Source organism: Cherax quadricarinatus, chromosome 26 (assembly GCF_038502225.1).
Source record: "Cherax quadricarinatus isolate ZL_2023a chromosome 26, ASM3850222v1, whole genome shotgun sequence".
Taxonomy (NCBI): Eukaryota; Metazoa; Arthropoda; class Malacostraca; order Decapoda; family Parastacidae; genus Cherax; species Cherax quadricarinatus.
The window spans coordinates 14964732-14990221 of NC_091317.1; the positions used below are offsets into that span (position 1 = coordinate 14964732).

The following is a 25490-nucleotide window of genomic DNA, read 5'->3' on the forward strand; positions in this document are numbered from 1 at the left end:
TTAGAGTGGGTAGGGGATGTGTAGATCAGGTGTTTACATTGAAGCATATATGTGAACAGTATTTAGATAAAGATAAGGAAGTTTTTATTGCATTTATGGATTTAGAAAAGGCATATGATAGAGTGGATAGAGGAGCAATGTGGCAGATGTTACAAGTATATGGAATAGGTGGTAAGTTATTAAATCCTGTAAAGAGTTTTTATGAGGATAGTGAGGCTCAGGTTAGGGTGTGTAGAAGAGAGGGAGACTACTTCCCGGTAAAAGTAGGTCTTAGACAGGGATGTGTAATGTCACCATGGTTGTTTAATATATTTATAGATGGGGTTGTAAAGGAAGTAAATGCTAGGGTGTTTGGGAGAGGGGTGGGATTAAATTATGGGGAATCAAATTCAAAATGGGAATTGACACAGTTACTTTTTGCTGATGATACTGTGCTTATGGGAGATTCTAAAGAAAAATTGCAAAGGTTAGTGGATGAGTTTGGGAATGTGTGTAAAGGTAGAAAGTTGAAAGTGAACATAGAAAAGAGTAAGGTGATGAGGGTGTCAAATGATTTAGATAAAGAAAAATTGGATATCAAATTGGGGAGGAGGAGTATGGAAGAAGTGAATGTTTTCAGATACTTGGGAGTTGACGTGTCGGCGGATGGATTTATGAAGGATGAGGTTAATCATAGAATTGATGAGGGAAAAAAGGTGAGTGGTGCGTTGAGGTATATGTGGAGTCAAAAAACGTTATCTATGGAGGCAAAGAAGGGAATGTATGAAAGTATAGTAGTACCAACACTCTTATATGGGTGTGAAGCTTGGGTGGTAAATGCAGCAGCGAGGAGACGGTTGGAGGCAGCGGAGATGTCCTGTTTAAGGGCAATGTGTGGTGTAAATATTATGCAGAAAATTCGGAGTGTGGAAATTAGGAGAAGGTGTGGAGTTAATAAAAGTATTAGTCAGAGGGCAGAAGAGGGGTTGTTGAGGTGGTTTGGTCATTTAGAGAGAATGGATCACAGTAGAATGACATGGAAAGCATATAAATCTATAGGGGAAGGAAGGCGGGGTAGGGGTCGTCCTCGAAAGGGTTGGAGAGAGGGGGTAAAGGAGGTTTTGTGGGTAAGGGGCTTGGACTTCCAGCAAGCGTGCGTGAGCGTGTTAGATAGGAGTGAATGGAGACGAATGGTACTTGGGACCTGAAGATCTGTTGGAGTGTGAGCAGGGTAATATTTAGTGAAGGGATTCAGGGAAACCGGTTATTTTCATATAGTCGGACTTGAGTCCTGGAAATGGGAAGTACAATGCCTGCACTTTAAAGGAGGGGTTTGGGATATTGGCAGTTTGGAGGGATATGTTGTGTATCTTTATATGTGTATGCTTCTAGACTGTTGTATTCTGAGCACCTCTGCAAAAACAGTGATAATGTGCGAGTGTGGTGAAAGTGTTGAATGATGATGAAAGTATTTTCTTTTTGGGGATTTTCTTTCTTTTTTGGGTCACCCTGCCTCGGTGGGAGACGGCCGACTTGTTCAAAAAAAAAAAAAAAAAAATACATATATATATATATACATATATATATATACATATATACATATATATATATATATATATATATATATACAGGAAGGCCCCACTTATACGGCGGGTTAGGTTCCAGGCTACCGCCGTAAAGCGGAAATCGCCGTAAAGTGGAACACCCTTTTTTTCCACTTATAAATGCATACAAACACTAGATAACAAGTTTACACTAACATATATTAAGTTAGCAATAGAACCAGGCATCAAAAAACAATAAAAAGGTACAATACACACATAGTGCACTCATTACTTACCTTAAAATATTTATAGTCTTAATCTAGGGTGAGACAAGTAGTATTTATTGTAAGAAATCAAGTGTGGTATGTATTGTAATAGCCTCACCAGGCCACCCCACCCACACATACTATTCTATGATATTTAAGCATCCCAGAGCGATAAAATGTATATACAGTTCACTCATTACTTACCTTAAAATATTTGTAGTCTTAATGTAGGGTCAGGAGTAAGTAAATGAGATAAAACGAATAAATGAGAGAGAGAAAGAATGAGTACATGAGAGGGGGCAGGCGCAGTTATGTAAACAAACCAGGGGAAGGTAAGTTTTGTAAACAAACGAAATGTACACGTCTGGTTTGTGTACAAGTTACATTGTGTACAGGTTGTCTCTACATTGATACGGTAGAATTAATAAAGAAGAACACTCCCATTCTCATGTAACATCATTTTGAGAAGAAATGAAGCTCTGAGTGAAGGCAATGGAAATAAGTCACACTGACTTTTTTGGGTTATCCTAGGTTCTCTACACGTATGTTGTTATGTATGATAATCTATGTAACTGTATTTGTGTATACCTGAATAAACTTATTTACATACATACGAAAGGAATAATTTTCTACAGTTACCCCCAGTAACACATTTACTCTTATGTTAGATTAGAGAAAATGTTATTCTTGCCGTCACTTGTACAAGTTATGTGGCTCCCACATCTTATATTTATGTTTATTTATTCTATTGTGGGGTGTATTTATCATCTTTTTATGTTATGTATCGTGTTTATTATATAATTTTGAAAAAAATATCATGGATGGATTAATGAAAATGTGTATATTACCGTAATATACGACATTTAATGAGACTCGGTATTGTTATTATCACCACTTGTGCAAGTCGTCTGCTACGACATCTCACATTTGTTTATTTATTCTACTGTGGGGTGTATTTATCTTATTTATATGTTATGCATCGTGTTTATTATATAATTTTGAAAAAAATATCATGGATGGATTAATGAAAATGTGTATATTACCGTAATATACGACATTTAATGAGACTCAGTATTGTTATTATCACCACTTGTGCAAGTCGTCTGCTACACATCTCACATTTGTTTATTTATTCTACTGTGGGGTGTATTTATCTTATTTATATGTTATGCATCGTGTTTATTATATAATTTTGAAAAAAATATCATGGATGGATTAATGAAAATGTGTATATTAACGTAATATACGACATTTAAATGACTCGATGTATGTAAGTTTATTTAGGTACAGGTATACATAAGTATAATTATCAGAGTATATATAAAATATGAAATAACTTTTAAAAACATTTGAAATTTTGGAGTTTCCAGACAAAATGGAGAGACTTAGTGCTTACTGAGCTCATGGAGAATGTAAACAAACAGGGTGGGGCACGGTGACCGTATTAGAAAGTCAGGTGGGGGGAGCCGTATAGTGAGTTTTGGTCATAATTTGAAATGTCCGTATTAGCGGAACGCCGTAAAGCGGAACGCCGTAAAGCGGGGCCCTCCTGTATATATATATATATATATATATATATATATATATATATATATATATATATATATATATATATATATACACACACACACACACACACACACACACACACACACACCATGTACATATACTACAAGTACATGTACATGGTATACAGGCCTAGCTGACATCAATGACATACTGCTGTATAGAAAACCACTTGTTATGCTGAGCAATTCGGGCAAATTAGGTCAGTTTTGTCCCTGGATGCGACCCACACCAGTCGACTAACACCCAGGTACCAATTTTAAACTGATGGGTGAAGAGGGACAGCAGGTGTCTTATGGAAACTTGTCCCTAATGTTTTCCAACCATACCAAAGGAGATTCAAACCCTGGACCTAGGTGTGTGAGCTGAGTGCACTAGCGATTGAGCTGCGGGACACCCCAATGACTGTGTGTCAGACATATTAGTGCACACAATTTTTCTCACCTTCAAAAACTGCCACCTGCCAATATTTCTTAACTCTGCACAATTGCTTGTGTTTCCTACAATCTCGTCATGTCTTTGGAAGATATCTAAGACTAGACAGGTCCAAGCAATGCATCTTGGTTAAAACTGCTTAACTAGCATAAGTAAACAATGAAATCAGTATGGATACAGCTTCTCGAGGGACATGAAAAACTTATCTTGGGTGTGAGTTACAGGCCCCCAAACCTTGATAGGTGGTACAGGAAACTTCTATGGGACGAAATTCGTAAGGCATCTACATACGAAAATGTTGTGCTAATGGGAGATTTTAACCCTTTGACTGTTTTGGTCGTATATAGTATACGTCTTACGAGCCAGTGTTTCAGACGTATTAATAGACATAAATTTTAGCTGCTTCAAATCAAGCAGGAGAAAGCTGGTAGGCCCACATGTGAGAGAATGGGTATGTGTGGTCAGTGTGCACCACATAAAAAAAACCTGCAGCACGCAGTGTGTAATGAGAAAAAAAAACTGACCGTTTTTTTGGATTAAAACGCCAACTTTGAGGTGTATTTTCGTATAGTATTTATCATTGTATTCTCGTTTTCATGGTCTCATGTGATAAAATGGAAAACATATTACACAAATAGAAATGGTTTTTGATTAGTTTCACGATGAAAACGACCATGAAATCGAGCTCAAAGTAGCAGAAATGTTCAATTTTTACCAATGTTTTCATGGTCTCATGTGATAAAATGGAAGACATATTACAGAAATAGAGATGGTTTTGATTAGTTTCGCGATGAAAACGACAATGAAATCGAGCTCAAAGTAGCAGAAATGTTCGATTTTTACCAATGTTCAGGAGTAAACAAATCAAACCACACGTCCAATACACATCAACTGGGAAGTCTAATATTCTTTCACTAGTGCACTGATATTATTTATACCATTTTTACAATAATGCAGTAGTCTGCATAACAGTAAATTTTGTATTTTTTGTATGAATAAAAAAATCAAAATAGAAAGCAATAGTAATATAAGAGGGGCCTAGAGACATGACTAATGAACAGAGGATATGTTATTTTAGTGCCAAGAATGTCTACATTGTTTATTCTGGACCCTATTTTGAAATTGGCATCTTTTTTAATTTGTGTGAAATTGGCCAAATTGCCAATTTCTAACCACTTTATTGGGTAGTTCAAATCGGTAAATGGGCGGTTTCTTGTACTCAACTGATAAAAAAATGGAGTTCTAAAGAAATAGCTATGAGTTTGGTTAACTGGAACAATGAAATTGGCCAAAAACAATGTGTTTGTCGCCAAGACTGCTAGCTTCGCGAGAGCGTAATTCCGTGAGTTTTCGACCAAGTTTCGTACTTTTGGTGTCATTACCATCAGGAAAAGATTCTCTATCATTTCATAAGAAAAAATATTTTTTTTTTTTTTTTTACGATTTGTCTAAAATGGGCCACAACATTGTCATTGAAATAGTCACCAGCCAAGAAAGTTCAACCCACTGTTTTGCGACATAGAACGACAGTTTCAGAAAGGGGCTTGCGACAGTCAAAGGGTTAACTAGACAAATTGACTGGAGCAGTTTGACAAGAAATTTAGAGTCAAACGACTTTCTTGATACGATTCAGGATGTTTTTTTTAAAACAGTTTGTGACGGAACCAACTAAAGGAAATAACCTGCTTGACTTGGTTCTTGTCAGCAGGGAATCGCTAATTAATACTCTTGAGGTTAATGACGAGTTTGTTAACCCTTTCAGGGTCCAAGGCCAAAATCTGAAGTGGTGCCCCAGTGTCCAAGAATTTTCAAAAAAAAAAAAATTGTTATTTTTTCTTATGAAATGGTAGAGAATCTTTTTGTGAAGGTAATAAAACAAAAAGTACGAAATTTGATGGAAAATTGACGAAATTATGCTCTCGTGAATTTTGATGTGTCAGCGATATTTACGAATCGGCGATTTTGCCGACTTTGACTCCCATTTTAGGCCAATTACATTATTCCAGTCGACCAAATTCTTAGCTATTTCACTAGTATTACTTCTATTCTATCGATTGAGCACAAGAAATCGCCAAGTCAACCATTTCAACTACAAAATAAAGTGACCGGAAATTGGTAATTTGGCCAATTTAACACAAAGTTCAAAATATTCCAATTTCAAAATAGGGTCCAGAATAAACAATGTAGGTATTCCTGGCACTAAACTAACATTTCCTCTGTTCATTAGTTATGTTTTGAGGCTTTACAAATAAATTCCATTTTGAATTTTTATTCACATAATGAATTTTTATTCACACCAAAAAATAGAAGATTTACTGTTATGCAATATTGTAATAATTGTATAAATATCATCACCACATTTGTGAATGTATATTAGACCCACCAGCTGGCGTGTATAAGATGTGTGAGGTCGTTTGTTTACTCTTGAACATCGGCAAAAATTTAACATTTCCGCCACTTTGAGCTCAGTTTCAAGCCATTTCCAGTGCTAACACCAATCAAAATTATCTCTATTTCTGTGATATGTCTTCCATTCTATCAAATGAGACCAAGAAATCACAAATACAACTATAAAAAACATACGAAAAAACACTGCAAAGTCGTTGTTTTAATCGAAAATCACGGTCTCAGTTTTTTTTTCTCTCATTATACACAGTGTGCTGCAGGATTTGTTTTATGTGGTGCACACATACCACATAGATGTATTCTCTCATATCTAGGCCCAAATTTACCACTCACAGTTTATCAGAGTGAGCTGAGCTCATGACGTAGATCTACGGTTTGGACCCTGAACGTAAAGCCGTAGATCTACGGGACGGACCCTGAAAGGGTTAAAGTGATCACAAATTACTGGGTTTTAATATATCATGGAATTACCTTAACAATGGCAATCAAGTTTCTGTCCCTGACTTCTGCTTGGCTAATTTCTGAGGACTTAGAAATTACCTGGGTGTGCTGAACTGGAATGATCTGACTGTGGGTCAGGTAGGTGGTGATGGTTACCAATATGATGTTTTCCTCAGTATAGTTCTTGCTGCTTAGACAACTTATGTCCCAAATAGGGAAATAACATCAAACAAAAATGATCATAAATGGATAAATAATAGATTCAAACATCTCATTGGTCAAAAGAGAGACATATAGGCGAATCAGAAGAGGAGAGGGGCAGTTAAGAAATCAGTATATTCAATTAAAGAGAGAACTAAAAAGGGAATAAGAAAAGCGAAGAGAGATTATGAGGTTAAGAGTCACAAGGGAATCGAAGACTAACCCAAAATGATTCTTTCAGGTATACAGAAGTAAGATTAGGAACAAGATAGGCCCACTCAAAAGTTACTCAGGCCAGCTCACTGACAGTGATAAGGAAATGTGTAGAATTTTTAACACTTACTTCCTCTCACTTTTTACACAAGAAGATACTATTGATATTCCAGAAATAATAAATTATGTAGAACAGGACAATAATAAACTATGCATGATTAGGGTCACAAATAACATGGTCTATAGACAAATAGATAAATTAAAACCTAACAAATCCCCTGGCCCTGATGAACTGTATGCACGGGTTCTAAAGGATTAGTTTGCCCGAAATGCCTCAGCATTTATTTACTTATTTTTTATTTATTTATGTATTTGAACATGATAAATTGAAGTACAAGGAAATACAGTGGTTAAGTGTAACATGCCAAAGCTCCTTGTATGCAGAGCATTATGGGCAGGCTTAAAATTAACTTAAGATTAACTAAGCGATGATATATTCAGTGGTAAACATTGTTGTTAACAGTTAAACACAAATGAGTATTTCAAAGACAGGTTATATGGTCATTTACTGTGTTGCTGTGCATTCAGTAGAATGGAGTATTCTGTTAGATAATGTAATTAAAAATAACAAAGTTTGATTGGGTCACAGGTTAAACATTTATGAGATACGATTATTCAGTATTTATTTGATTGTGGGTGAGTAAGTGATTTTTAAGAAGAGACTTGAATTTATAAACAGACAGTGTTTCTTTTATATTCACAAATAGTGAATTCCAGATTTTTGGGCCTTTTATGTGCATTGAGTTTTTGCATAGTGTGAGATGGACACAAGGAATATCAAAGATTGATCTGTGCCTTGTGTTATGGTCGTGTGTTCTGTTGAGGTTGGTAAGGAGACATATGAGGGGAGGGTTTATATCCAAGTTAAGTGTTCTATGTATGTAGTAGGTACAATAATAGGTATGGATGTTTTGTATGGTGAGTAGGTTTAGAGTTTTGAATGTTGGTGGAGTGTGCTGCCTGTAGTGGGAATTTGTTATCATTCTGACTGCAGCCTTTTGTTGGGTAATTAATGGTCTGAGATGGTTTATTGTTGTTGAGCCCCACACACAAATTCCATAGGTGAGATAGGGGTAAATAAGTGAGTGATATAGGGCCAGGAGGGCTGACTGTGGAACATAGTACCGTATCTTCGATAGTATGCCTACGGTCTTTGAAATTTTCTTGGAAATTTGTTGTATATGTGTTTGAAATTTGAGTCTATTATCAAGGTGAATTCCTAAGAATTTTCCCTCTGTGAGCTTTGTAATAGGTGATCTGTTTATCATTATGTTAAGAGACACATCTGTAGCTCTGTTACCAAACTGAATGAAGTAGGTTTTGTCAATGTTGAGAGTAAGTTTGTTAGTCCTCATCCAGGTAGATATTTTCTGTAATTCGGTATTCACAGTATTGGCTAGCATGACTGGGCTCGGGTGAGACAAGACGTATGTAGTGTCATCTGCAAATAGTGTGGGTTTGAGTAGTTGCGATGCATTTGGTAGGTCATTTATGTAAACGAGAAAGAGAAGAGGGCCAAGGACACTTCCCTGTGGGACACCAACTGTAATTGGCTGTGCGGAAGAGTTTGCTCCATTTGTGTACACATATTGGCTTCTGTTGCTGAGGTATGACTTTAGGTAGTTGAGGGAGTGCCCTCATATACCATAGTGCGACAATTTTATGTGGAGCAAGTCGTGGTCAACTGTATCAAAAGCTTAACGTAAATCAATGACGATTCCCAGTGGGACTTTTGTTTTCTCTAGTGCAGTGTATATTTGTTATAGCATGTGTATAATAGCATCATTCATATTTTTATTAGGCCTGAACCCAAACTGACGGGTTGAGTATGTTGTGGGAGATGAGATAGGAATAGATTCGCTTATGAATTAATTTTTTAAAGATTTTAGAGAGAGGGTGTAAGTTGGATATTGGCCTATAGTTATTCAAGTCTGTTTGGTCTCCTCCTTTATGGATCGGGTTGACCCTCGCAATTTTGAGAACTCTAGGGAAGGTAGAGGATGTTAAAGAGTGTTGCAATGATTGGTGACAGCACTTGCGACATTTTTTTGTATATAAAGGGTGGTAAGGTATTTAAATCTCCTGTCTTGTTTTTTAGTGTGTTGATAATAAGGGAGACTCCTGTTGGGTTAGTCGGAGCTAGGAACAGTGTGTTCGGGTGGTTGCCAGTGAGGTAGTCATTGGGTGGGGTATTTGAGCTTGGGATTTTATTGGCAAGGTTTTTTTCCTATAGTGGAGAAGAAATCATTGAGTCTGTTTGCTGTTTCAGTTGGTGGGAGTTGGGGTTCATCTGGCTGTTAGTTCAATTGCGCCGTTTCGTGATATCTTTTTTGTTCCTAGAATTTCTGATAGGGTTTTCCAGGTCTTTTATATATCACCTTTTAAGTTGGATAATCTGTTCTCATAATACAATTTTTTTGCCCTTCTTATCAGGCTGGTTAGGATTGACAAGTAACGTTTTGTTTGGTCTCTGGTTATGTGACCCATTCTGTACTGTTTTTCGTAAAGGTGCTTTGTATTTATGGATTTGAGGATGCTGGGTGTTAGCCAGGGACTGTTCAGTCTCTTAGCTGTCATCTGTTCAGTTTTTTTAGGGCAGTGCTTGTTATAGAGGTGTTGGGTCTTTTTTAGAAAATTATTAATACTTTCATCAATATCTGATAGTGGCTATCTTTGTACTTAGCAAATCAAAATTGTAATTACACATTGTAGCCTTTTTTTTACAAAGAAATAAACTTTATTATTATTATTATTATTAATGTAAAGAGGAGCTTAGCAAACCTTTGGCTGATCTTTTCACCATATCACTACAAACTGGCATAGTGCCAGATACGTGGAAAATGGCAAATGTTATATGTATGTACCTATTTTCAAAGCAGGTGACAGGTCCTTCACTTCGAAATATAGACCAATAAGTCTATATTTCCATAGTAGGAAAATTTATGGAATCAGCAATTGCCAAGGCAATTCGTAGCCATCTTGAAAGGCATAAATTGATTAATGAGTCTCAGCACAGTTTTACAAAAGGGCATTCCAGCCTTACGAATTTATTAACTTTTTTCACTAAGGTATTTGAGGAGGTAGATCATGATAATGAATGTGATATTGTGTATATGGACTTAAGTAAGACTTTTGACAGTCCTGCATCAGAGACTATTGAGGAAAATTAAGGCACACGGAATAGGAGGAGAATTTTTTTCTTGGGTAGAGGCGTGGTTGACAGACAGGAAGCAGAGAGTTTGCATAAATGGGGAGAAATCTGAGTGGGGACGCGTCACAAGCTGTGTTCCACAGGGGCCAGTGTTGGGCCCCTTGTTCACAATCTACATAAACAACATAGATGAGGGAATAAACAGCAACATAAGCAAGTTTACTGATGACACCAAAATAGGCCATCGAATTCATTCTGACAAGGACATTAGAGCACTCCAGGAAAATTTGAATAGACTGATGCAGTGGTCGGAGAAGTGGCAGATGCAGTTTAGTATAGACATGCAAAGTTCTAAACATTGGATGGGAAAATAACCATGCCACATATGAACTAAATAATGTAGTTCTTAATATTACTGATTTTGAAAAGGATTTGGGAATTTGATTAGCAGTAATCTAAAACCAAGAGAACAGTGCATAAGTGTTCACAGTAAAGCAAACAGAATCCCTGGCTTCATATCAAGAAGCATAAATAATAGGAGTCCTCAGGTTGTTCTTCTACTCTATATATCTTTGGTTAGGCCTCATTTAGATTATGGTGCACAATTTTGGTCACCATATTACAGAGTGCATATAAATGCACTGGAAAATATACAAAGGAGGATGACAAAGTTGATCCCCTGTATCAGAAATCTTCCCTATGAGGATAGGCTGAGGGCCCTGAATCTGCACTCTCAGAAAAGCGTAGAAAAAATAATGGTATATAAATAGTTTACTAAAAATATCTAGCTTAGACAGGACTCGCAGCATTGGTTTTAAGTTAAAAAAAATTCAGATTCAGGAATGATATAGGATAGCACTGGTTTGGTAATAGAGTTGTGGATGAGTGGAACAAGCTCCCGAGTACCGTCATAGTAGCTAAAACATTGTGTAGTTTTAAAAATAGGTTAGATAAATACATGAGTGGGTATGGGTGGATGTGAGTTGGACCTGACTACTTTGTGCTAGTGGGTCTGATGCCGTGCTCCTTCTTTAACCCTTTGACTGTTTCAGTTGTATATATACGTCTTACAAGCCACAGTGTTTGACGTATATATACTCATAAATTCTAGCAGCTTCAAATCAAGCAGGAGAAAGCTCGTAGGCCCACATGTGAGAGAATGGGTCAGTGTGCACCATATAAAAAAAAATCCTGGAGCACGCAGTGCATAATGAGAATAAAAAAACACTCCTGACTTTTTTTTTTTTTAATTAAAATGCCGAATTTGTGGTCTATTTTCATATGGTATTTATGGTTGTATTCTCGCTTTCTTGGTCTCATTTGATAGAATGGAAAACATATTATAAAAATAGAGGTGATTTTGATTGATTTTACTGTGAAAAGAACCTTGAAATGGAGCTCAAAATAAAGGAAATGTTTGATTTTTGCCTATGTTCAAAAGTAAACAAATGATGTCATTTTCCAATAAATGTCCAAGTAGCCATTCTAATATGCAGTCATGAATGGGTTGACATTATTTATACAATTATATTACAATATTGCAGTAGTCTGCATAACAGTAAATTTTCTATTTTTTGTTTGAATAAAAATTCAAAATAGAAGGCAAGAGTAATATCAGAGGGGCCTGGAGACGTGACTGATGAACAAAGAAAATGTTATTTTAGAGCCAGGAATGTCTGCATTGTTCATTCTGGACCCTATTTTGAAATTGTCATATTTTTAATTTTTGTGAAATTGGCCAAATTGCAAATTTCTGACCACATTATTGGGTAGTTGAAATTGGTAAATGGGCAGTTTTTTGTACTCAATCGATAGAAAACATGGAGTTCTAAAGAAATAGCTATGAGTTTGGTCGACTGGAACAATGGATTTAGCCAAAAATAGGGCTCAAAGTGGGCAAAATCGCCGATGCGTAAATATCGCCGAGGTAGCTAACTTTGTGAGGGCGTAATTCCGTCAGTTTTCCATCAAATTTTGTACTTTTGGTTTCATTGCAATTGGGAATAGATTCTCTGTCATTTCATAAGAAAATTTTTTTTTTTCCTTGGAAATTTTGCAACACCAGGTGACACCTCAGGATTTGGGGTTGCGACAGTCAAGGGGTTAAGTAGATGTGACCTGACCTGACTAGGTTGGATCATTGGATCAAGCCGGTAGTAGACTTGGACCCGCTTTGCATGGGCCAGTAGGCCTGCTGCAGTGTTCTTTATGTTCTTATGTTCCACCATCAGCTTCTGTTTCAGCAAGTGGGGTCTGGAACTGGCAGGAAGATAACTTATTTGTTCCAAATTTATTACAGTTTGAACTTCATTCAAGTCGTAATGAACAGTTGTAAATGTATGAACAGAAAGGTGGATGGGGGGCTAGAACTGGTTAAATGCTGGACCTGTTAATCCTGGGATCATATTTTTTTGCCAACTTCATCACACTGTAAAATCACATTTTTTGTTTTGTTTTGTTTTTTGTTAAATTCTACTCATTTTAGTATTATTCATAAAAATACACTCTTTCACTGTGTTAAGATTTTTTTTCTCTAACTTTTACCACATGCAAAAAATTCAATTTCAGGTTTGATACAGTTAACCCTTTGACTGTCGCAACCCCCAATCCTGAGGTATCTCCTGGTGTCGCAAAATTTAAAAAAAAAAAAAATAATTTTTTCTTATGAAATGATAGAGAATCTTTTCTCGATTGTAATGACACCAAAAAAAATGAAATTTGATGGAAAACTGACGGAATTATGCTCTCGCGAAGTTAGCGACCTCGGCGCTGTTTACAAATCGGCGATTTCGCCCACTTTGAGCCCTATTTTCGGCTAATCCCATTGTTCCAGTCGCCCAAACTCATAGCTGTTTCTTTAGAACTCCATTTTTTCTATCGATTGAGTACAAGAAACTGCCCATTTACCGATTTCAACTACCTAATAATGTGGTCGGAAATTTGCAATTTGGCCAATTTCATGAAAACTAAGAAATATGACAATTTCAAAATAAGGTCTAGAATGAACAATGCAGACATTCCTGGCTCTAAAATAACATTTTCTTTGCTCATCAGTCATGTCTCCAGGCCCCTCTGATATTACTCTTGCTTTCTATTTTGAATTTTTATTCAAATAAAAAATAGAAGACTTACTATTATGCAGACTACTGCAATACTGTAATAATTGTATAAATAACATCAACCCATTCATGACTGCATATTAGAATGGCTTGTTGGACATTTATTGGACAATGGCATCATTTGTTTACTTTTGAACATTGGCAAAAATCAAACATTTCCTCTACTTTGAGCTCCATTTCTAGGTTCTTTTTATAGTAAAATCAATCAAAATCACCTCTATTTCTATAATATGTTTTCCATTCTATCAAATGAGACCAAGAAAACGAGAATTCAACCATAAATACTATACGAAAATAGACCACAAAGTCGGCATTTTAATTAAAAAAAACGGTCGGAGTTTTTCTTCTTCTCATTATGCACTGCGTGCTCCAGGATTTTTTTTATATGGTGCACACTGACCACACAGACCCATTCTCTCACATGTGGGCCTACCAGCTTTCTCCTGTTTGATTTGAAGCCGCTAGAATTTATGAGTATATATACGTCAAACACGATACCTTGTAAGACGTATATATACGGCTGCGACAGTCAAAGGGTTAAAGGGTTAGCATATTTCTTGCCCCCTCTCCTTCCTGTAGTAAATATTATACATTGAAGGGAACAATGGTACTGTTACCAAGTCTTTGGTAATAGGGGTTTTCCATTACATAGGTCAAGATTAATGGGTTCTTGAAGGGGCCATGGTGCTGGAGTAACAGGTAGAAATTGCTCAATTTTAGATTGTAAGGTTCGGTCCCTCGTTCAGCTTACATAGGAGCGACTGAGTATGAGCTTCATCTTCAGTTGCCAGCTCAGTATAAAACAGGCTCACAAAGGTTTATGTGAATATTATCATGTCCCATGACATAGCCAAGTTTATGTAAACTCTACTGAAGGATTGCCTTTATAATGGCCTTGGCTTCTGTAACACTTAATTTAATATCTCATTTTGTGTTTTAGTCCAGCTCTTCATAATTTGTTTAATAATGTCACATATATTACTACAGTAGCAAAAACTGATGAGGCTCAACTTTGATTCACTTATAGCTATTTATTTGCATTTAGTATTTTTTAATTGCCCTTCCTGAACCTGAAATTTTTTATTTAATTTTATAATTTTATTTCCTACATTTTATACTTTAGTTTGTGTCTTTCCTTCAACTATTAATTGTCTTCCTTTTAAAAGGTGCCCTGATGCTGGTGAAGGGCTCTTGATTCCACAAATTGGAGCATCCCTCTATTTAGTTTAATTTTTCAGTCTTCTTGTTTATCATTCTTTTAAAATATTTTCTTTAAGGGATGTGCTGTATGTAAAAATTGAAATATCAAGCTTTCACTTGTGCATTTATAGTACCTGCATAGTACTACACATTTAGTGCTAATGTTTTTCCCGCAGTTCCCGGTAGTGATTGAGAAGAATCCAGACTTGGGCTTTACTATAGGGCAGTCCCATACAGATCCAGAGGATAAGGTGAGCTAAAAGAATAAACTTGGTTGCTTCAGAGATCAAGTTAAGTTAAAAGTGGAGGTAACAGGTTAGATTAGTTGCATGTGGCTGGCCAGGCAAATTATGAGGCTTTGTGGGACTGGGCAGGTGTCTTATGAGAATTTACAAGACTGATCAGGTGAGTTATGATTTGTTAGACTGGACAGGTGAGTTACGAGATTTGCTGGACTAGTTATGTAAATTTCAAAGAATATTTGTGCTGTTGGTCAGATGAGTTATAGGGGTTTATGAACCTAGCTGAGTAAGTTAGGAGAATGTGTCGCTAGCCAACCAAACTGTAATGGTGTGTGACTAACTAGATAATCTACCATGGTGTGTGACTGACTAGGTTATCTACTATAGCGTGAGACTTGCTAGCTTATTAGCTAGCAATAAAACATTTTTGCCAGTTTCTCTTATTCTAAGGTATATTTAACATAGATCTCATTCACTTTTTTTTTTTCAACAAACTGACTGTCTCCAAACAAGGAAGGGTGATCCAAAAAAGAAGAAACACTTTCACCATTACTAGCTCCATCACTTTCTTGCAGAGGGGTGCTGATACTACAATATATAACTGCAGATATCCCCATCTCTTCTTCAGAGTTCAGGCACTGTACTCCCACCTCCAGAACTCAAGTCTGGCTCACTGATTTCCTGAATCCCTTCATAAAAGTTTCCTTGCTCATGCTCCAACAGCATGTCGGGTCATAAAAATCACTTGCCTCCACTAACTACTATGTAACATGTTCACACACACACCTGTTGGATGCCCAAGCCCCTCACGTACAAAATCTTTTACCCTCCCCCCTCCCCTCCCCTTTCTCTCCACTGCAGATTTTTACACTCAAGTTATCCTATTTTGCTCTGTATTCTCTAAATTTCATAACCACCCCAACAACCCTTTCTCAGCACCTCCGGATAATACTTTTAGTAACCCCGCACCACCTAATCTTCGAACTACATATTCACACCACACATTGCCCTCAAACATAACATCTGCTTCTTATCTTATGCTTGTTATATTTTGGAATGAAATTAAGGGGAACAAACACAATCTGATCTGCTTAAATTGTACATTTATTTTATTTTTTCAACAAACCAGCCGTATCCCACCGAGGCAGGGTGACCTAAAAAGAAAAACAAAATTTTCTAAAAATTTATAAATTTGTAATTTATAAATTTGTAATTTATGTTGGAGATGGGTGCCAGGCCTCTTGCTCCTGGCATTTTAGTAGCCCCTTATGACACGTATGTCGCAAGGAGGAAGAATTCTTTTCTACTTCCCAGTGGAAATAAAGACCAAGAACTATTAGGAAAATAGAAGGAAACCCAGATAGGTGTGGAAATGTATGTATACGAGTGTACATGCATGTGTAGTATGACCTAAGGGTAACTAGAAGTAGCAAGATATACAGTGGTACCCCGAGTTTCGAACTGCTCGCAACTCAAATATGTAAGTGTATTTTGTAAGTGCATTTGTAAGTTAATTTTTGGGAGTCTGAAATGGACTAATCTAATTTACACTATGCCTTAGGAGAACAAATTCATTCGGTATTGGCACTCAAACAGCATTCCGGAATGAAATAAGTTTGAAACTCAGGGTACCATTGTACCTGTTATCCCTTGTGTTTATGAGACAGAAAAAGAGACACCATTAATCCTGCCATCATGTAAAACAATTACAAGTTTCCATTACACACTCACTTGGCAGGACGGTAGTACCTTCCTGGGTGGATGCGGTCTATCAAACTGCTACCTAATACATATTTATTTTCTATAGATTTTAAATAATTTTTAACTTAATGGCTGTCTCCTGCCAAGGCTGGGTGACCCAAGGAAGGAAACACATTCACCAGCATTCACTCATTCATCCAGAACTGTACTAACTTCACAGTTGGATTATGATACTCTCCGATTGCCACATTCTCACTCCTTCAGAATGCAGGCTGTTGAATAATAATACAGTGGTCCCTCAATAATCGTCCGGCCTGAAAGTCGTCCATTTTGGAAATAGTCCCGTTATTTCGTCTAAACATTGGCTCACAAATGGTCCGTTAACTCACTAATCGTCCTTTGTCCAGGACGCATACTCACGCTCTGAGCTGCCTGGGCCTGCCTTCCCAGCCAGTGGGCCATTGTTTACCAGTGAGCGATGGTCCCCTCACTTGCTCCTACGAAATATTTCATAATATTTCATTGATTTTAGTGCTTGCAAGTGCTAAATAAGCTACCATGGCTCCAAAGAAAGCTTCTAGTGCCAGCCCTTTGGTAAAGAATGTGAGAAACACATATAATTTATGAAAAAGTTTGTAGCAAAATACAAAGGTGGTGGTGGTAGAGTGGAAGCAGTTGTGATAGTGGTTGATGGTGGTAGAGGGTGGTAGTGATGGTGATAACAGTTGTAATAGTGGTAGAAGGTGATAGTGATGGTGGTAGCAATTGTAATAATGGTAGAAGGTGGTAGCAGTTGTAATAGTGGTAGAAGGTGGTAGTGATGGTGGTAGAGGGTGCCTTCTTTAGTGATTCAGCAATTCTACCAACTCCTCCAATGTTGTTGGAGTTATATAGGGCTACAGAAAACACCACGGCCTCAGCTGCTGCTTCACCACCATTATGTACGGCTTACTCTCAGTGGCCCTTATATACCCAACAACAACACAACACCTCTCGTGACATACGTAATGACTTATTTTATTAATTCTAGAGTATATTCCATGTTTCTATGTTATTAACCCTTTGGGGTCGACAGGTTCTCTCACAGACTTGTTCTCAGGGTCGGCCAAATTTCCAAAAAAAAAAAAATTATTTTTTCTTGTGAAAAGATAGAGAATCTTTTCCCGATCATAATGACACCAAAAGTATGAAATTTGATGGAAAACTTACGGAATTATGCTCTCTCGAAGTTAGCAGTCTCGACGATGTTTACGCATCGGCGATTTTGCCCACTTTGAGCCCTATTTTCGGCCAATTCCAGTGTACTAGTCGACAAAAATCATAACTATTTCGCTAGAACTCCATTTTTTCTATCGAATGAATACAAGAAACCACCCATTTACTGATTTCAACTATCCAATGAAGTGGTCAGAATTTAGCAATTTTGCCAATTTCACACAAATTTCAAAATATGCCAAATTCTGAATAGGGTCCAGAATAAACAAGAAAAACATTCCTGGCACTAAAATAACAAGTTCTCTGTTTGTTAGTCACATCCCCAGGCTCCTCTTATATTTCTTTGGCTTTCCACTTTGAATTTTTATTCTTACAAAAAAAAATAAGATTTAGTGTTATACAGACTACTGCATTAGTGTAGAAATGGTATAAATAATATCAGCGCACTTGTGAAAGAATATTAGACTCACCAGTTGATGTGTATTGGACGCTTGGCATGATTTGTTTAATTTTGAACTTTGGTAAAAATCGAACAATTCTGCTACTTTGAGCTCAATTTCAAGGTACTTTTCATTGTAAAACCAGTCAAAATCATCTCAATTTCTGTAATATGTCTTCCATTCTATAAAATGAGACCATGAAAACTAGAATACAACAATAAATACCATACGAAAATACAGTGCAAAGTCGCTGTTTTAATCCAAAAACACAGTCAGAGTTTTTTTTTTTCTCATTATGCACTGTGTGCTGCAGGATTTCTTTTATACTGCACACACTGACCACATAGACCCATTCTTTCATATGTAGGCCTACCAGCTTTCTCTCACTAGATTTGAGGGCGCTAGAATTTAGGCCTGGTCACAGACCGGGCTGCGGGGGCGTTGACCCCCGGAACTCTCTCCAGGTAAATACTCCAGGTACGTCAAAAACCCTGGGTTGTAAGATGTACTAGTACGTCCAAAACCCCCAAAGGGTTAATATTGTTTATTATGTCATATTAGTTGAATTGTGATAGATAAATAAGCCATAGAGTTGATATTAGTGTCATATTCTCCAACAATAAACTTGCTATCCCTCCCTCAAACAAACAAGTCTTCAATAAAAACATAAGAAAGGAGGAACACTGTAGTAGGCCTGGTGGCCCATACTAGGCCGGTCCTTCACAAATCCAACCCACTAACAGAACAAATGCTACCCAAGCAATAAGCTCAGGTGCAAGTCCGACTCAAATCCAACCCCTCTCACTCATGTATTTATCCAACCTAAATTTGAAACTACCTAAGCCATAGGTTTTAGAACATAAGAAAGGAGGAACACTGCAATTAGCCTGGTGGCCCATACTAGGCCGGTCCTTCACAAATCCAACCCACTAACAGAACAAATGTTACCCAAGCAATAAGCTCAGGTGCAAGTCCAACTTAAATCCAACCCCTCTCACTCATGTATTTATCCAGTCTAAATTTGAAACTACCCAATCAGCTTCGATCACCCTACTAGGCAGACCGTTCCACTCAACTACTCCTATTACCAATGTTCATTTATACATTTTATTAGTGCTAACATTTATTTGGCATTCTTTTCTGCATGTAAATCTATATTTATGCTAGGGAAGTGACCCCTGAAGTGACCTAGAGTCCTTATGGAGGGGGATTTCCCTTCCAAACAATAACCTCTCTTCCCTCTCTCCTTCTCCCTGTCTTCCATTCATCAACAACAGCCTTCAATAAAGGTAACTGTCATGTTGAATGTTCATTTTTATGTGCATGTAAATCTATCTTTTAGGTAAAAAAAATTGTTGTTGATACTTCTGGGTGTCTGGAACGAATTAATTGGATTTACATTATTTCTTAGGGGGAAAATTGATTCGAAAATCGTCTGTTTCAATAATAGTCCCACTTCCAGAAACGGATTAAGGACAATAATTGAGGGACCACTGTAGTAATAATAATAATGTACAGTATTTTTAAAAATCACATTAATGTATGTTTGATACATATTTTTGAAAAGCTTATTGTTATGCAAAGCATTTTTTGCAAACTTAAACTAGTATTAAAAATACTAATACAGGAGACCCTTTGTTTTCGTAATTAATCCGTTCCAGAAGGTTGGCCGAAATCTGAAATGGCCGAAAACCAAAGTACAGTGGACCCCCGCATACCGTTGGCATTACATAACGTTAAATCCGCATACCAATACATTTTATCGCTAAGATTTTGCCTCGCATACCGCTAAAAAACCCGCTCAACGCTATTCGTCCGAGACGCGTCTAATGTGCGGCCTGAGCCAGCCTCACATGTTCCGCCGGTGGCATTGTTTACCAGCCAGCCTCCGCGGTAACATCCAAGCATACAATCGGAACATTTCGTATTATTACAGTGTTTTTGGTGATTTTATCTGCAAAATAAGTGACCATGGGCCCCAAGAAAGCTTCTAGTGCCAACCCTACAGCAATAAGGGTGAGAATTACTATAGAGATGAAGAAAGAGATCATTGCTAAGTATAAAAGTGGAGTGCGTGTCTCCGAGCTGGCCAGGTTGTATAATAAACCCCAATCAACCATCACTACTATTGTGTCCAACAAAACGGCAATCAAGGAAGCTGTTCTTGCCAAAGGTTCAACTGTGTTTTCGAAACAGAGATCGCAAGTGATGGAAGATGTTGAGAGACTCTTATTGGTATGGATAAATGAAAAACAGATAGCAGGAGACAGCATCTCTCAAGTGATCATAAGTGAAAAGGCTAGGAAGTTGCATGAGGATTTAATTAAAAAAATGCCTGCAACTAGTGATGATGTGAGTGAATTTAAGGCCAGCAAAGGTTGGTTTGAGAGATTTAAGAAGCGTAGTGGCATACATAGTGTGATAAGGCATGGTGAGGCTGCCAGTTCGGATGACAAAGCAGCTGAAAAATATGTGCAGGAATTCAAGGAGTACATTGACAGTGAAGGACTGAAACCTGAACAAGTGTTTAATTGTGATGAAACAGGCCTGTTTTGGAAGAAAATGCCAAGCAGGACGTACATTACTCAGGAGGAAAAGGCACTCCCAGGACATAAGCCTATGAAAGACAGGCTTACTCTGTTGATGTGCTCCAATGCTAGTGGTGATTGCAAGGTGAAGCCTTTATTAGTGTATCACTCAGAAACTCCCAGAGCATTCAGGCAAAAGAATATCCTCAAGGCTAATTTGTGTGTGCTGTGGAGGGCAAACAGTAAGGCATGGGTCACTAGGGACTTTTTCTATGCCTGGTTACACCATGCATTTGCCCCCAATGTGAAAGATTACCTAACTGAAAAGAAATTAGACCTTAAGTGCCTCCTGGTGTTAGACAATGCCCCTGGTCATCCTAGAGACGTGGCAGAGCGACTTTATGGGGACATGAGCTTCATTAAGGTGAAGTTTTTGCCTCCTAATACCACTCCTCCTGCAGCCCATGGACCAGCAGGTTATTGCAAACTTCAAAAAACTGTACATAAAAGCTCTGTTTGAAAGGTGCTTTGTAGTGACCTCAGAAACTCAGTTGACTCTAAAAGAGTTTTGGAGAGATCACTTTAATATCCTCAATTGTGTAAACCTTATAGGTAAGGCTTGGGAGGGAGTGACTAAGAGGACCTTGAACTCTGCTTGGAAGAAACTGTGGCCAGAATGTGTAGACCAAAGGGATTTTGAAGGGTTTGAGGCTAACCCTGGGAATCCTATGCCAGTTGAAGAATCCATTGTGGCATTGGGAAAGTCCTTGGGGTTGAAGGTTAGTGGGGATGATGTGGAAGAGTTGGTGGAGGAGGACAATGATGAGCTGCTAGATCAACTTCAACAGCAAGAGGCCAGACCTGAGGAAACTGGTTCGGAGGAGAGCAGAGAGAAATTGAAGAAGTTGCCTACTTCAAAGATTAAGGAAATGTGTGGAATGTGGCTTAAAGTGCAAACCTTTTTTGATGACAATCACCCTAACACAGCTATTGCAAGCCGTGCTGGTGACTATTACACTGACACTGTTGTGAAACACTTTAGGAAAGTCATAAAGGAACGAGAGGTACAGGCCACTATGGACAGATATGTTGTGCGACAGAAGTCCAGTGACTCTGAAGCTGGTCCTAGTGGCATTAAAAGAAGAAGGGAAGTAACCCCAGAAAAGGACTTTACACCTCAAGTCTTAATGGAAGGGGATTCCCCTTCTAAACACTAAGACTCTCTCCTCCTCCCATCCCATCAATCATCACCAGATCTTCAGTAAAGGTAAGTGTCATGTAACTGTGCATGCCTTTTTCAGTTTGTGTGTATTAAAATTAATATTTCATGTGGTAAATTTTTTTTTTTCATGCTTTGGGGTGTCTTGCACGGATTAATTTGATTTCCATTATTTCTTATGGGGAAAATTCATTCGCATAACGATAATTTCGCATAACAATGAGCTCTCAGGAACGGATTAATATCGTTATGTAATACGTACTTCCTATAAGAAGTATAATGTAAATCCAATTAATCCGTTTCAAACACCCATAAATATTAACAAAAAATACATTTTATAGAGAGTAACTATAGTTTTACATACAGAAAACAATGAGATATAAATATAAATGACTAATTTTAATGATAAATGAACATTACATACCTTTATTGAAGACTGTTGGTAGTGAGCAGTATTTATTTGTAGTCCCACACCCATCACATAGCCAAGAAAATTTCCAAATCAGTAGGAATCCTTTCCAAGATATGATACTATGTACCACAAACGACACTCCTTAACCCTGTACCACTCTCTAATATATCCTTACCTCACCTATGGTATTTGTGCCTGGGGCCAACCACCTTAGACCCTTAATAACCCAACAAAAAGCTGCTGTGCGAGTGATAACCAGTGGTGGGGTGTGCTAGACAGCACACCCCACCACTTTTCAAAAGACTCAGCTTATTATTGTGCCTACTACATATATAGAACATTAAACTCCACTATAAACCCTCCCCTAAAACTACTACTTGACAGTTACAACAGAATGCACAGTCACAATACAAGGCATAAAGCACTTTTTAACATCCCTCGAGTCAGTCTCTCACTACGCAAGAATGCTGTGCACATAAAGGGCCCGAAGACCTGGAGCTTGCTACCGGAGCAGGTCAAGGATCCTCTGACAACTTATAAATTTAGGACTTTGCTAAAAAATCATCTTATCTCTGAATATTAACAAAATCAACCAAAACATCTGCTAACTAGCTTTATTATGTGACCTCTAGGCTTTTAATTCTGCCAATCCATAAAATCATCGTATCTCTCAATATTAACCCTTTGACTGTTTCGGTCATATATATATGTCTCACGAGCCAATGTGTTTGATGTATATATATATACTCAAAAATTCTAGTGGCTTCAAATCAAGCGGGAGAAAGTTGGTAGACCCACGTGTGAGAGAATGGGTCTGTGTGGTCATTATGCATGCAGTGCATATTGAGAAAAAAAAAACTGACCGTGTTTTTGGATTAAAGTGCCGACTTTGAGGTGTATTTGTGGTTGTATTCTCGTTTTCTTGGTCTCATTTGATAGAATGGAAAACATAATTTTTTTATTATTGTTATTATTATTAACACATCAGCCGATTCCCACCAAGACAGGGTGGCCCGAAAAAGAAAAACTTTCATCATCATTCACTCCATCACTGTCTTGCCAGAGGGGTGCTTTACACTACAGTTATAAAACTGCAACATTAACACCCCGTCCTTCAGAGTGTAGACACTGTACTTCCCATCTCCAGTACTGAAGTCCAACCTGCCGGTTTCCCTGAATCCCTTCATAAATGTTACTTTGCTCACACTCCAACAGCACGTCAAATATTAAAAACCATTTGTCTCCATTCACTCCTATCAAATACGCTCATGCACGCTTGCTGGAATTCCAAGCCCCTCACACACAAAATCTCCTTTACCCTCTCCCTCCAACCCTTCCTAGGCCAACCCCTACCCTACCTTCCCTCCACTACAGATTTATACACTCTCAAAGTCATTCTGTTTTGTTCCATTCTCTCTACATGTCCGAACCACCTCAACAACCCCTCCTCAGCCCTCTGAATAATAGTTTTGGTAATCCCACACCTTCTCCTAATTTTCAAACTATGAATTCTCTGCATTATATTCACACCACACATTGCCCTCAGACATGACATCTCCACTGCCTCCAGCCTTCTCCTTGTTGCAACATTCATCACCCATGCTTCACACCCATACAAGAGTGTTGGTACAACTATACTCTCATACATTCCCCTTTTTGCTTCCACAGACAAAGTTCTTTGTCCGTGATTTTGATTGGTTTTACTATGAAAAGGACCTTGAAATGGAGCTCAAAGTAGGGAAAACGTTTGATTTTTGCAGATGTTCAAGAGTAAACAAATGACGTCATTGTCCAATGAATGTCCAACTAGCCATTCTAATATGCAGTCATGAATGGGTTGACATTATTTATACATTTATTACAATATTGCAGTAGTCTGCATAACAGCAAATCTTCTTTTTTTGTGTGAATAAAAATTCAGAGGGGCCTGGAGATGTGACTGATAAACAAAGAAAATGTTACTTTAGAGCCAGGAATATCTGCATTGTTCATTCATATGTTTATTTAAATTTATTAATATATAATTGTAAACTATATTTGTTGTGTGTATGTAAAAACTATAAATAATTTCTATAAAATGTATTTTTTGTGAATATTTTTGGTTTTTTGGAACGGATTAATTGTATTTCCATTATTTCTTATTTAAAATATTGCTTCACTTTTCAAATTTAGAACTAGCTCCTGGAACGGATTAAGTTTGAAATTGAGGTTCCACTGTAATTATAATAATAATAATAATATACCAGGAAAAGTGTACGGTAGGTTTATAATTGAAAGAATTAGAGGTAAGACAGAATGTAGGATTGCGGATGAGCAAGGAGGTTTCAGAGTGGGTAGGGGATGTGTAGATCAAGTGTTTACATTGAAGTATATATGTGAACAGTATTTAGATAAAGGTAGGGAAGTTTTGATTGCATTTATGGATTTTGAAAATGCGTATGATAGAGTGGATAGGGGAACAATGTGGCAGATGTTGCAAGTATATGGAATAGATGGTAAGTTACTAAATGCTGTAAAGAGTTTTTATGAGGATAGTGAGGCTCAGGTTAGGGTGTGTAGAAGAGAGAGAGGCTACTTCCCAGTAAAAGTAGGTCTTAGACAGGGATGTGTAATGTCACCATGGTTGTTTAATGTATTTATAGATGGGGTTGTAAAAGAAGTAAATGCTAGGGTGTTCGGGTGAGGGGTGGGAATTGACACAGTTGATTTTTGCTGATGATACTGTGCTTATGGGAGATTCTAAAGAAAAATTGCAGAGGTTAGTGGATGAGTTTGGGAGTGTGTGTAAAGGTAGAAAGTTGAAAGTGAACATGAAAAAGAGTAAGGTGATGAGGGTATCAAATGATTTAGGTATGGAAAAATTGGATATCAAATTGGGGAGGAGGAGTATGGAAGAAGTGAATGTTTTCAGATAATTGGGAGTTGATGTGTCAGCAGATAGATTTATGAAGGATGAGGTTAATCATAGAATTGATGAGGGAAAAAAGGCGAGTGGTGTATTGAGGTGTATGTGGAGACAAAAAACGTTATCTATGGAGGCAAAGAAGGGAATGTATGAAAGTATAGTAGTACCAACACTCTTATATGGGTGCGAAGCTTAGGTTGTGAATGCAACAGCGAGGAGGCGGTTGGAGGCAGTGGAGATGTCCTGT

The 25490-nt window shown here is 37.6% G+C and overlaps 1 protein-coding gene across 6 annotated transcripts in view; it reads left to right on the forward strand.

Moving 5' to 3' along the window:
* LOC128691696 (erbin) overlaps positions 1–25490 on the forward strand; it is a 159659-nt gene that overhangs the window by 128961 nt on the left and 5208 nt on the right. For all 6 annotated transcript variants that reach the window (XR_011392437.1, XM_070088807.1, XM_070088811.1 and 3 more), the window contains one exon: positions 14758–14832. Coding sequence is in view for 5 of the 6 variants with exons in the window: in XM_070088807.1 (XP_069944908.1) it covers positions 14758–14832 (75 nt within the window). In the remaining variant the exon portion in view is untranslated. The remainder of the gene's footprint in view (positions 1–14757; positions 14833–25490) is intronic.